The sequence below is a fragment of the Loxodonta africana genome, chromosome 1, assembly GCF_030014295.1.
Source record: "Loxodonta africana isolate mLoxAfr1 chromosome 1, mLoxAfr1.hap2, whole genome shotgun sequence".
NCBI classification, from domain to species: domain Eukaryota; kingdom Metazoa; phylum Chordata; class Mammalia; order Proboscidea; family Elephantidae; genus Loxodonta; species Loxodonta africana.
Window position 1 is genome coordinate 25,679,374 of NC_087342.1, and position 13,081 is coordinate 25,692,454.

The following is a 13,081-nucleotide window of genomic DNA, read 5'->3' on the forward strand; positions in this document are numbered from 1 at the left end:
TGGGTATAAAGAGCAAATGAAATAAAAGGTTTGTATATGAGCTACGTGTGTGTGTTTGTGCTGTGGGAGGATTTGGGGAAATGAAATGAGGTTAGGCTGGAAATATAAATGGAAGTTATTGTGAAGGGTGCAAAGGAAGCCTATGGCAAATAATCAATACACATTAACCTTTATTACCGTCATCAACAGCATCATCGTTGTCATAATCAAATCATCATCTCCTAAAGGTCAAAATGCAATAAGCAGGATGCCTTTTTCATAGATTAATGAATATTTGTCAAATTGGATTATTGAATACCTCCTCAGTCTGATCATAAGCTTCATTTCATGAGACTCCTCAAAGTGAAGGGAAAAAAGAAAAAAGTTGACACTATTTCATACTCAGTGAACTTGACATTTCATTAGAGTCAGATACACTTCATTCCCAGTCTTTTCTGGGAGTCCTATAAAAGGAGGAGGGGTCAGGAAGACTGAGAAACAAGCAGTGCATTGAAGGAGAGGCAGACAAAAGGCCAAGTTACCGAGTTGGCTCTTGAACATTTTAAACACCTGAACTCAATCTGTGTGACAGGAACGTGCTGTCATTTGATATGAATGCCACTAGCAACATACTTTTTCTAAAAGCTTTTATGCACCCACCCCTGGCTCCCTCCTTTATTCCAGTCTCAAAAATGGAGGGTCAAGTTATAACAACTCAGGTTACATAGGGGCTGTGTGTTAGTTAGGGTAAAGCCTAGCAGTGCGTGTGGGGGGCGGGAGGGAGAAGTGAGGGTGTTGTTCCTTGACTTTACAGCAATTATTTACCAGCTGAGTGCCTGGGGCCCCTGGATTGCTTCAGGTGCTGATTGCCAGCAGTTCACTGCCTGGAGTCTCAGTTTTCCTTGGTATAGCCTTTGGTTGCTTCCTGTTTACACTGGGTAAAAAGGGACTAGATTTCATGCCTGTAGGCCCACATTCCTCTGCTGAGCAGGTTTTCCAAGGCTTCAGGCTACAGGTTTCAACCTGGATGTGTAGGGAGTGAAGCATGCTGGATAAAGGGCTAGTCCGTCCATAACCCAACACTAGAAACCACTTGGGCAGTCACATAGCTGGACTGAATGTATTTACCATCCTCATACGTTGTAATTGGAATTGTCCTTATAGAGACATAGTGACTATTGTTAAGTTCAGGTGTTTAGAGAAAAGAAAAAAAAGGACAAGGAAGAAGCTTTTTTTTTTTTTTTCCTGCACAAAAGAAATTTCTACACTTTCTAATTTTCCGTCTTCATCCTATCCTACACCCCCAACCCTTCCCTCCCAACCCACACACACAAATACACACATACACACTCACATACACTTAAAACACCAGCTAAACTCATTTATTCTTTATCCAAGAACATTTCAGATGACTTTGTAACTTGCAGTTTTTAAATACACTTATTATACTGAAAATGTCTTTCCACTTTCTTCCCTGGAAAAATCACTCATACGTTGAGCATCATATCAAATGTCACCAGACCTGTTAACTTTTGGACTTACCAGCTCCCTCCTCTTGGCTCCCACAACATATTGTCAATCCCTTTACTTTCAGTTGCTGCACATTAAATTACAATTTGCTGATTACCTTTCTGCCTTTCCCTGTACACCCATAAGCATTTGGAGATGAGACACTGTTGTATTCTACTTGGTGTTCCATATTCCTAGCTTACTGTCTGGTCTGTTGTACTCAGTGCCAGGTAAGTACTCAATAAATAGGTGTTAAATTGATGTGAAGGTAAACTAAGGGGCTAAGGATATGAAGTTAAATTTGATTGCTAAAATATTATTGGTCCATATTCATATATCGCTTGAAGAAAAGGGTAAAATGCCAAGAAAATAAAAATGGTTGATCTGTAGATCACTTTGATTTGGCTGCGGAGCTTCCATGATCCACTCAATATTATTCACCAGTTCTGGGTTTAGTCACTAGTTCCTCCCAGTGGGACACTACATCCACTCCAGGAACCCAATAAGGCAACTGACAGAAAAGATGAGATAAGGTTACAAGTTGCAAAATATAAAGTAGATGAAACAAGTGGGGATAATTGAGCCTGGTTTTTGATCAAATATAATCACACACACACACCCCTACAGTTCCTTCAGGTTTGCACCTATTTCCTGGAATTAATCAATCTAAGTGCCCTTATGTTTAAAATGGAAATAGCTATTCCAAACTCACAAGGTTTTTGTTAGAATCCAATAACTTGAATTACATGAAAATATGTAAACTATAATTAATAAATACAAGATATAATTATATGAGAGTACTTGGGATTATTTTTATGTCCTGTAATAATGAATAAAAAGAATGCCAAGGAAAATATTAATTTTACAACTGGTTTATATGAGCAATACAATGTATGAGCACAGATTGGAAAGTGCTGGTGAGGCTGAGAGGTAAGCAAGACTCTCTGGGACTAGGCCATTTGACAACGATATTTGGCAGATTGTGAGTGGTATAGTTAGTGAGGTGGAAAAAAGGAAAAATAATGCATTTTGATATAGTAAACATTGTGTAAATTGTGTGAATAGACTTTGATATCATATAAACTTGGATTTGAATGCAATCGTGACCATTAAAGCTCTTTCTTTGGGTACCTTCCTGACCAATCAATCCCATGGCTCACTTCAACCCAATGTTACATATCTAAAAGCTGTATCACCAGCACAGATTTCGTTCTTGCAATTCAGACCTAAGTTTCTCATTGTCTAATAGTCAAATCCACCATAGCTATGTATGATGGGCATTTCAAACTCAACATGTCCAAAACCAAACTTTCAAACCTACTCATCTTTTAGTTTTCACCATTCGGGTTAATGGAATTGCCATCTACCTAAGCCAGAAACCATGTAGTCTTTGACTACTTGCTCTCCTTTCCTTTCTACATGCTATACTTGGAGCCCTGGTGGCTCAGTGGTTAAGACCTAGGCTGCTAACTGAAGGGTCAGCAATTCAAATCCACCAGCCACTCCTTGGAAACCCTGGGGGCAGTTCAATTCTGTCCTATAGGGTCGCTATGAGTTGGAATCAACACAATGGCAAAGATTTTTTTTGTCCATAGGTTATTTACTGTCATTAGTTGTACAGACTGAATATATCAAACATACTTCATCTTCTCTCCATTTCTATGACCCCTTACTTTATTTAGACCCTTATATTAAGAACCAATTATTTTTTGCTTTGAATTTTTGCTGATACCATGTGTTTTCATTAACAGAAGCATGCTGAATCACAGAGTGTGTCTGAATTTTTGGTTTTTTTTTTTTAGCATGGATTTTTTTTTTTTTTCTTATCCCCTCCCACAAACTTACCCTTAGAGCCAAGTGGGACATATTTTGTCCCACAAATTCAACCCCCATGGTCCCCCCCAGAGTGCACTGGGACATAAGTGTACCACATAAAAAAATTCAAAATTTCCTTTGTTCCTACGAAAATGCACACACCTCATACGATACCTTGTAAAAACAGTACTTTGCAGCACACACCCGTTTCTTTGGTTTCAAACAGTCATAAAGGCCCCCACACACATTGTCAGTGGGAAAGCAGCTACCCAATAAACCTGAGAGACGGAATATATTGGTGGGTAACCGTATATCCCAATGGTCAAGATCGGGTTATCTATGTTATTAAAATGATGATGGGGAATAAATAAAATTAAACTCCTGCTAAACTGAATTACTTTTTCCAAGAACACTTCAGATTTCTTCATGTACCTCCACTGCTTTCTACTGAGTCCAAACTTCTGTTGTAGTCCTTTAGCACGAACTTTTAAATACTTGCATTTTAACCTAATTCCCCTATTAAACAATGCCTTCTAGAAATATAAGAATTTTATCTCATTTATATCTGTATCCTCATAAGCAATCATAATACCTGCATATTTTAGATATTGGAAAATGCTTGTTGAATAAAAGGATTCCATGTGCTGTAGAAGAAAAGACTCTAACAGTAAGCTTGAATTTTAGAAAGAACTTTTTTTAGATAATAAGTTCTTCCATTAGATTGTAATGTAATGATTGTGTGTAATTCAAAGCCACATGATCCTCTTCCTTGTGCTACAATAGATTTGTTACATTGAATTAAATAACTCAGGTATTTGACTTAGTTATGCATTGGCCCCTTATTCCACTACCTCTTCTTATTTCATTCAGCGTGGAGATGGAAAGTCACTTTATATCACCATTTTAAAGTCTTATGTTATGCCAAAATATTCACATAAAAGGGATTCTAGATCCCCAGAATTATCTTTCTTCTTATTTATTCTTTTACACTAATATCACTGGGTCTTGATCAAAGCCCATCTTGGAAAGTGTCCTGAACACAAATACTATTGTAACATAAAAACCAACAACAAAAGAGAAACTAAAATTCAAAGAACTGGATCAAAGTATTCATCATCTCACATCCCAGATATAGACGACTTGTTTTTCTAGAGAGCTGGGCCAGAAGAAAAGCTTTACAGGAAATACACTTAACAGACCCACAAAGTAGTTCGATTAAAGACCAATCGACCAACTAATGGACCATCTATCATGTGCGCATGCGAACGTACATACACACAGACATACACACCTGCCATAAAATTTCTGTTTTAGCCTTGGCCAACATGAAGGCAAGAGCAAAATTTAATGTTCCAGTCTAGAAACTATATTCATGGGTAGCTGAGGAAAAATTATTCTGTTCTCTCCAGTACTTTTGTGGTTTTCATCTTAGCCCAAGAAGTGATGGATGTAATCACCAAGGCAGTTGGCATTTATTTTGACTTATAATAAATGCAATTACTATTAATTCAAGCAGGTTTATTATTTTAATGACTTGAAGCAGACTTTTATTAAAGGAGAGAAATGTCTTTGGGAAAATACATTAAATCCTTTGGGATAGATTAATAGGTGTTAAGAAAATAAACAGGTAAACTGTTCTGTATTGCTAATAATAATAACAAAGAAAAGAATAAGAGTTTGGGGATGGGTGAGGGCAGGGTAGAAGAGAAGGAAGAGAGGATCAAGGAGCAATGTGTCATCATATTATAATAAGAACTTTTAAAAATGAGAATATCTGCTATTCATTTTAATTTGGGGACATGATTTTGTGGTAAACTCCTACTCTCTCTGTAGGCTCACATAAATGCCTTTGTATAAACGCTATGCTGTTCTAATTGGTTTTCATTTTGTTTTGTTGACTTTGGGTGGTTAAAAGTGAAGCTAGGGACTGAGATTGATGCTTGGTTTGAGGTATTAGGAAAAAAGAGTATTATATCCAAAAACCAAAACCAAACCATTTGCCATCCAGTCGATGCCAACTCATAGCGACCCTATAGGACAGAATAGAACTGCCCCCATAGAGTTTCCAAGGAGCACCTGGTGGATTCAAACTGCCAACCTTTTGGTTAGCAGCCTTAGCTCTTAACCACTACACCACCAGAGTATTACATAGGGTATAGCAATGCAACCTATACACTGAACTAGTTTAGTGCCTGCAAAAGATTGGAGCCAAGGTAAACCATGAGACCATAAGCATCTGAGGACATTTGTATACTTCTTGAGAGGATACTTGGTTTTTCCTGGAAGCAGAATGGAGTTTAAGTCAACTGCACCTATATACAAACCTGTTGCCATTGAGTCATTCCAACTCATAGGACAGAGTAGAACTGCTCCATAAGGTGGATTCAAACTGCCAACATTTTGGTTAGCAGCCGTAGCTCTTAACCGCTATGCCACCAGGGTTATAGTAGGGGAAATTAAGACCTCATCTGGCCTCTAATCATACATATTTCTCATCAAAGCTTTTTTGAGTCTAGGCGTCTTATCAATTTTAAATACTTTCTTACAAACATACACACGTGCATGAATAAGAAGTGTTTTAAATTAATACAAGCAATGTAATGTATACCATCAAACCCCAGAAGAACTTTAACATGCAGATTGCCCAGTAAGATTTTACAGCAAATAAAGAGATGTGCTATTCTAAAAGACAGAACATAAAGGTAAATACAGAAAGAACACAGAAGGCAAGAATTTCTAGGCCAATAAACACACTCTTACGTGTATACTCGGTCTTGTTGAAAATACAAACTTTGGTCATTAATTACATTTCAGCTCTAATTATTTTACTTCCTGACAATTTAGTATATCTTTGCACTGCTTAAGCCTTCTTAAGGGAGATGAAAGATTAGTAAAGGTACCGTCTCTGCCACTGACAGATTTAAAATCTACTTAAGAGATGAGATTTAAAGACATAGAAATAATCTTAATCCCTTTACAGTTTGTGGGCATTTATATGCACATTATCCCATTTAACCCTATAATGGGCCAGGGAGGTAGGGAGGAAGGATGGTTTTCATTACCTCCATTTTAGAGGTGACAATATTGAGGCCCAGAGAGAGCAGTGACTTAATCAAACTTGACCAGAGAGCCATATTGGACTAAACACACTTCACATTATTCCATACTTCTTCCCTGAATAAAATAATTAGAATTGAATTATATACAGAAAAGTATGTACCTTGTAGGCAATGAACAGTCAGACAAAAGCAACTATTACAATTTGTTAACATTACACTAAGAGAAATTACCAAAGGGGAAAATGCATGATACGGTTAATGTAAATATTTTTATATATTTGCATATGTAAAAAGTTCCACTGTTTACTAAAAAAAGATTCTGCAAACCTATTAAAATTTGTGTCTATATAAACTCCTGGTTTTATCTTCCTGTTGTCTCTTTTTATTTAACGGTACATATTTTAAAAGTTCATGTTGTTGTTGTGTGCCATCGAGTCGATTCTGACTCATGGCAACCCTATAGGACAGAGGAGAACTGCCCCATAGGGTTTCTAAGGAGCAGCTAGTGGATTTGAACTGCCAACCTTTTGGTTAGCAGCCTGAGTTTTTAACCACTATGCCACCAGAGCTCAAATTCATAGCTTCTGTCAATGACTGTGACCTAAGAGATGCCCAAGTGGCTTCTTACCTTACAAATTTCTAGAAGCTTCTCACTGTTATCTTTCATAGGATGCTCAGCGAAAGTAGCATAAGGAACTTCAGTGGACCACGGGTTCCAGCGGGACAACAGGGACTGCTCCTCCACACTCCCCCAGTAGATTCTAAGGCCTTCTCCCTGTCTCCTAAAAGGAAGCAATTTCCCATTAGTTTAGCCAGCATAATACAGAAAGAAAGGGTAGGGAAGAAATGTAATATCTCAGTGAGCCTTTATATAAATGCCAAGGTAAGTGTCTCACCCTTAACTATGAATTGTTCCAGGGAATTCAGGAGGTGCAGAAAGAAAAAAAAAAAAAGATGAATTTGGTTTTAAACATAGCAAGTTCAAGGTATTCTTGAGAATTCCATATGAAAACAGCTAGCTGGAAACGTCACTTTAGGGTTCAAGACAGAGGACAGAGCTAGAGATATGGATATTGATCCCATGCCCGTGTTCTGATGTTAAGAGTTAAAGAGAACGGGAAGAAGAGGGGTCAGAGTGGTAGAACAGGAACTGGAACAGCCGAGGTAGAAGAGAGTTTCAAGGAGAAAGGAAGGGACAACTATGAACGGAATCCATAAAGCAGTCAATGCAAGCATGTACTGACTCAGAAAGGACATGAGACTCCCCAGATGGAAGGCATGTATTATCCTTGAGAGGGATGGTGAGTGATTCAAAATGCCCTCTGATTGCAGCTTCTGTATCTCATGGTCCTCTATTTTCTGCACACATTCCGCCCAGTGAAATTGCAGCAACAAGCATGTCAAAGCACATGGGAAGACAGCCTCTTCCCACTAAATTCACAGTCCTGGCCCACAACAAGTGGAAGGCAACTACTATTGTATAGAGCCCAGATCAGGCCATCTGGTAAGCCCAAGTGCCAAGCAGAAGAAAATCAGCTTGGGAGTGGGAGAAGGGTGGTCCTGGCACAGGAGTGTGGTCACACTGAATAACAAAAACTATAATTTCTGTGGCCTCTTCTCTTGCATATGCCCACCAGAATTTATGGTTTGTGGTTTCAGACATCTCTAAATGCAAAGAGAGCCTAGAGGTTAAGCTCAGGTGCTTTGCATTAGACAAGCTTTAAAACTAAGTTGCCTGTAATTCTAGAGAGTCCCGTGGAACATCACAGAGGTCTCATCTCTTCTAGAAATTAAATCTTGGGATTTCTAGAATGAAAAACTGGAGCTTAATTGTGGTGCCTTCGCAAAGCTGTCACTTCCTGTATTAAGGAAGGATTCTTTTGGGAATGCCATTACGGTTTCTCAATGTTTATTTGTGTAGAGATGTATATAAACAAAATTTCACACATGTATGCATATAACACTCTGTCCTCCCCAATTGGCTAGTCTTTGAGCTTCTTCTTACAAAGGGAAATTAGGAAAAAGACCTGGAACAGGCTCCTGCCCAGTTCTCATTTGAAAGTTGACACCTAATCTTTTTGTACTTAATCCTTTGCCAAAAAAAAAAAAAAAAGGAAAAGGAAAATATTGTGCATACCTCTGAAGTCCTCCTTCAAGCCCCCCACCTTCTCAGCTGCTGTACTGACATTTATCATCTCCCTTGTACTTTTCTTCATTTCTTTTTTTTTCTTGGTCTGGCAACAAACCCCAAACTCAATGAATATTCTGTGTGTGTAGATTAATGGAGTATTTTGGCTTGAGTCCATTAAAACAACTTGCACAATGAAATTATTTACTGCTTTGTATGTCAATTTATGTGTTGGGTGCAATTTTGTTTCTACCTAAAGGGGATGAAATTCTGCCAAGATAGCTTCTTTAATAAGTACACTTTATATTCCTCTGCCTTAAGGAAATTTAAAATAAAGTTAACCATCACAAAATTTAAGCATGAAATTCAGGAGGGCCCTTACTTCTAAATAACCAAGCACTTTGGACATGGCGATGACCTCTCTCAGTTGATGTAGTCTACTTCTAAATGTATACATTCATCCATACTTTCTTTCCTGAGCTCCAGATGTGATGTCTGGGAAGGTAAATCTAGAATCAAGTAGTCTTTCCAAACTGCTCCAAAACTAAGCTAGAGTTTCTCAGGTCCTCCAGCAAAGGCCTTTACCTCAGAGTGCTGTGGAAGTCTATTATCCTCTCTTCTTTCAAGGGAAGTTATTGACATTTTGGATAATGTAGATGCCTTTTTAACTAGCAGTGCTCTATTAAATAGATACTTGTGTTCACCATGAGAGAAGTCATGTGAGATAGCAGAGTGGAGTAGAAAGTACAACGAATTGGATGTCAGGTAATCCTGTGCTAAAGTCTTGGTTTTGACACTATGGGAAATTTCACTTCTCTTCCTGGGTCTCTGTTTCTCCATATGTTCTTTAAAGTGCTTCCATGTCATGACAGACCATAACCTCAGTAGTTCTGTGTCAATGGTGCGAACAGCTGTGGTCATGATGCTCCTGGCAAGGCAAGAACATACAGCACCCACAAAAAGCAGCTGGGTTATGGCTTCTTCAGTTTAGAGACATCAAATTAACACTTGTAATGAAAATGCACCCTCTGCTGCAAAGTCCAGTGATACTGATACGTGAAACATTGCCCTATCACTCCTGGGGCCTTAAGGCCTTACCACAGCATTTTACACACATGTCGAATTACAAAAGAGCCACTGTTTGGTAAAATGCAGTTAAGGGTGAGAGACTGTAAAATGTTCCAGCTAGAAAGGATCTTGGAAGCCATAGCCCAATGTCTGCTTTCTAGAGATGAGAAAACTAAGACTCACGAAGAACCAGTGCTTGCTCAAAGCATCACTACAGGACAAGGCTAAGCTCTCCCAGATCCTCATTTAGAGGGCTTTTCACCACTCTGGGCTATTTTTACAAAACACATTCCAAGTTAAACCCTGTCATTACACACAGTCTTATTTCCAGTAGACAGAGAGTTAAAAGAATTGCCCAAAAGAGCTTGTCATCTGTTATGGAGCAAAAAACTTGCTCAGAGACCCTAGCTAAAGGTCAGGAGGAAAATCTCTGTCTCAAAAAGAGCTCTAGATTTTTATAAATAAAAATACTGAATACTAATTATGAGATTGCAGGAAGATAAGGTAACACTGAAAGTCATGGAGAAAATTACAAATAAGTTGTGTGGTCAGGATAAGAGAGCTAGGTCTTTCTCACTAAGTTGTTAAGGTGAGGTTAATCACTGTGGAGGCAGAGTCCCAGCCAAGGATGCCAACACAAAATTGTCAAGCAAAGGAAAGGTCTGGCTGCTCTCATACTGAAATCAGGCACTGGGTTTAAACCCCAGCTTTCACTAGCTCTTTGTCTTTGGGCATGTCACACCACCTTTCTGATCTTTAGCTGAGAACAGTCCTGTGAGGAACAACAGGAAAATGGATGAGAAAATGTTTTCTGTGCTGAGGGGCACTGTCCAACTAGCAAATAGTGAATGCCTACTCTGCACCATGGTACCTACAACGTACTGTTAGCAACTTCATATTTTTTATTTTATCTAATCTTTACAGTAATTTTTTTTTTTTTATCTTTTTTGGTTGAAAAAGATGTAGTTAACAGTAAATAAAATAAAGGGTATGGCCAGAGTTAATCAGATCACCAAGTCAAGGACTCCTAGTAGAATGAAATAAAAAGGGGAAGGAGAAATACGAGGATTATTGAACGTAGACAAAACCAGAGAAACAAAACTTTAACACGGGAGAGCTGTTAGGATATTCTATGCTTGCCTTCACCTGCTGATAGCTCTTCCTTCACCTGATTCTAGGTCCTGGATACTTATGTGTTCAGCCCCAGGTTCCCATCAATGTTTAGATGTATAAATTTCTACTTCACCTTGAATACACCAGAAAGACTACCGTTCAGATAGCTTAACCCATCCTTTCAATTCTTTTTTCTTCAGACTTTTCTCACAGAAAAGTTAGAGGCAGAAAAAGGGCTTACTAAGGGATTAGAGTAAAAGAGAGTTTATAATAGTCAGATATTTTTAGGATCCTAAACTGGATGATTTGGAAGACCATTTAGAGACTAGTTTCCAACTCCTTTATTTTATAGTTGTATAAACTGAGGATTGGAGTTTTCATAGATCACAGTTCTTCCTTCAGTCATGTTAATTACATGTTCTGCTCACTGGCTCAGACTCAGAATTCAATCCAAACACAGATGTTAGCACAGTTGAAGGCCTAAGCAATTGCTACCTTAAACTTTCATAGAAGCCCAATGGAAGCTTTGCCTTCTACATTAAAAGGAAAGAAAAAAAAAAAAAAAAAAGATGGTGAAGAGATGAGGCTTATACACCAGGAACTGCTCATGTAAGTGGAGAAGGAGCCAATCATAAAAAATAAACATGTTTTAGAACAAAAGGGAGCTCCAACTTGAATGTTGGGAAAACGTTCTTCAATGACAAGCTATGGAAGACAAGAAATCATTTCTGCCAGGAAGGACACCTCTCCACTGAAGTCACTTTTAGCTGAACTAGAACACATGCCGGCCAGCGACCAGTCTGGGTTCATTTTCTCCTTCCATCCAACCTTCTTTCTTCAAGGAGAAGCAACATGCCCTTTCTTTTGAATAGCAAGATAGCCAACTTCCTTTCCCTTGACGTCCCACTTTTCTTCCTGATCTTCACAGATTCTCCACTGAGGCACTGAGGCACTAAACTACCTGGTCAAAGAACTCAGTAAAGACACCTAGCTCCCCAGCACAAGAAATGGTGGCTTTGATTATTACCTCCATCAGCTACACCTCCTCCCTTCTACTCATCTCAAATCTCAAAGCTCCACCACAGAACTAAAAACATAGCTCGAGGCACCAAGCTGAGATTTACGAGGAAGCACAGACATTAACTCTTGCTCTCAACACAGGGCGTGTGCCTGTAGGTATGGGTAAGCAAACAGAGGGAGGCCGTGCTGGGGAGGAGGGCGGGCAGCGATGGGCAGAGAGCAGCCCAGGACGACACAATATAGTTTCTTAATGTCTCCTTTTTCCCTACTTTACAGCCTGTATTGTTGAAAGGCAGGCCTTGTGGGCCCATGAAATGCTAGACCCTGGCTTATTTAATCTGGACAAAAGGGGGATGGAGTTGGCACCCTGGAGAGTATTCAATGCTCCTTTGCTCATTGAATGACCTCAGAAGAAATATTTTCCATGACAAGAACCCAAAAGACGCTGGCATGGAGTCAGACAATAAGATTTGCAGAATGTGTTTACATTCTCTCCATGTCCCCAGGCTGTTCCAAACCCAGCGGCAGGTGCTGCCTTTATCTGCTCTCTTTGCTCACCTGGCTCCCTCCCAGAAGTTTCTAAGGCCTTGGGCTCAGGGACATTAACCATTTCCTGACATGGGTACCCGTGAAATTCTACGAGCTGTATTACTTGTGGGGTGGGGAGTAAGTGATAAAGTAAAACAAAGCAATGTCCACAAAGAGAGAATTCAGGGCCAATGTGCTGCCATCGAGAGAACCTTGAGTGAGAGTTAGGAGGCCAGTATGCAAAGTCTGGGTCTGCCACTCACTTGCTGGGTAACTTTACTTCTCTCTCAGCTCCAAGGGCCCATCTATAAAACAGGGCAGTTGAACCAGATCATCTCTAGGGTTCTTTCTGCTCCAATAAATTAAGACCTGTGTTGAAAGACCAGAATAATTTGTGTTATACTGCTTAGACTAAAAGCCAAAGGATAATTTAAGGAATATGAGAACTTTTCAAAGGTCTGCTGGGATCTGATCTTTCTTCTCCTATTAAAAAAACCTCAAACCAAACCAGTTGCTGTCAGGTCAATTCTAACTCATAGTAGCCCTAGGGGACAGAGTAGAACTGCCCTATAGGTTTTCCAAGGAGTAGCTGGTGGATTTGAACAGCCAACCTTTTGATTAGCAGCCAAATGCTTAACCACTGTGACACCAGGGCCCCAGTACTAACGAAGAATGACCCTGTTGAGCTTCCGAGATTGGATGAGATTGGGCGTGAGGATTAATTATCTTAAACTATAGAAAAAAAAGACCTGGGGTTAAACCAAAAGCAAAGCTCAGAAAGTGTGGGTGAATAATTACCAAAAGGGTTATTAAGAAAAGTTATTGAATCTCCCAGACTGAAAGTCTTTAAAAGTAGAAAGTT

The 13,081-nt window shown here is 39.2% G+C and overlaps 1 protein-coding gene across 3 annotated transcripts in view; it reads right to left on the reverse strand.

The window, feature by feature from the left end:
* The window catches only part of TPRG1 (tumor protein p63 regulated 1), a 200,713-nt gene that overhangs the window by 34,821 nt on the left and 152,811 nt on the right, over window positions 1–13,081 (reverse strand). For all 3 annotated transcript variants that reach the window (XR_010318664.1, XR_010318646.1, XM_003412916.4), the window contains exon 5: window positions 6,991–7,144. Coding sequence is in view for 1 of the 3 variants with exons in the window: in XM_003412916.4 (XP_003412964.1) it covers window positions 6,991–7,144 (154 nt within the window). In the remaining 2 variants the exon portion in view is untranslated. The remainder of the gene's footprint in view (window positions 1–6,990; window positions 7,145–13,081) is intronic.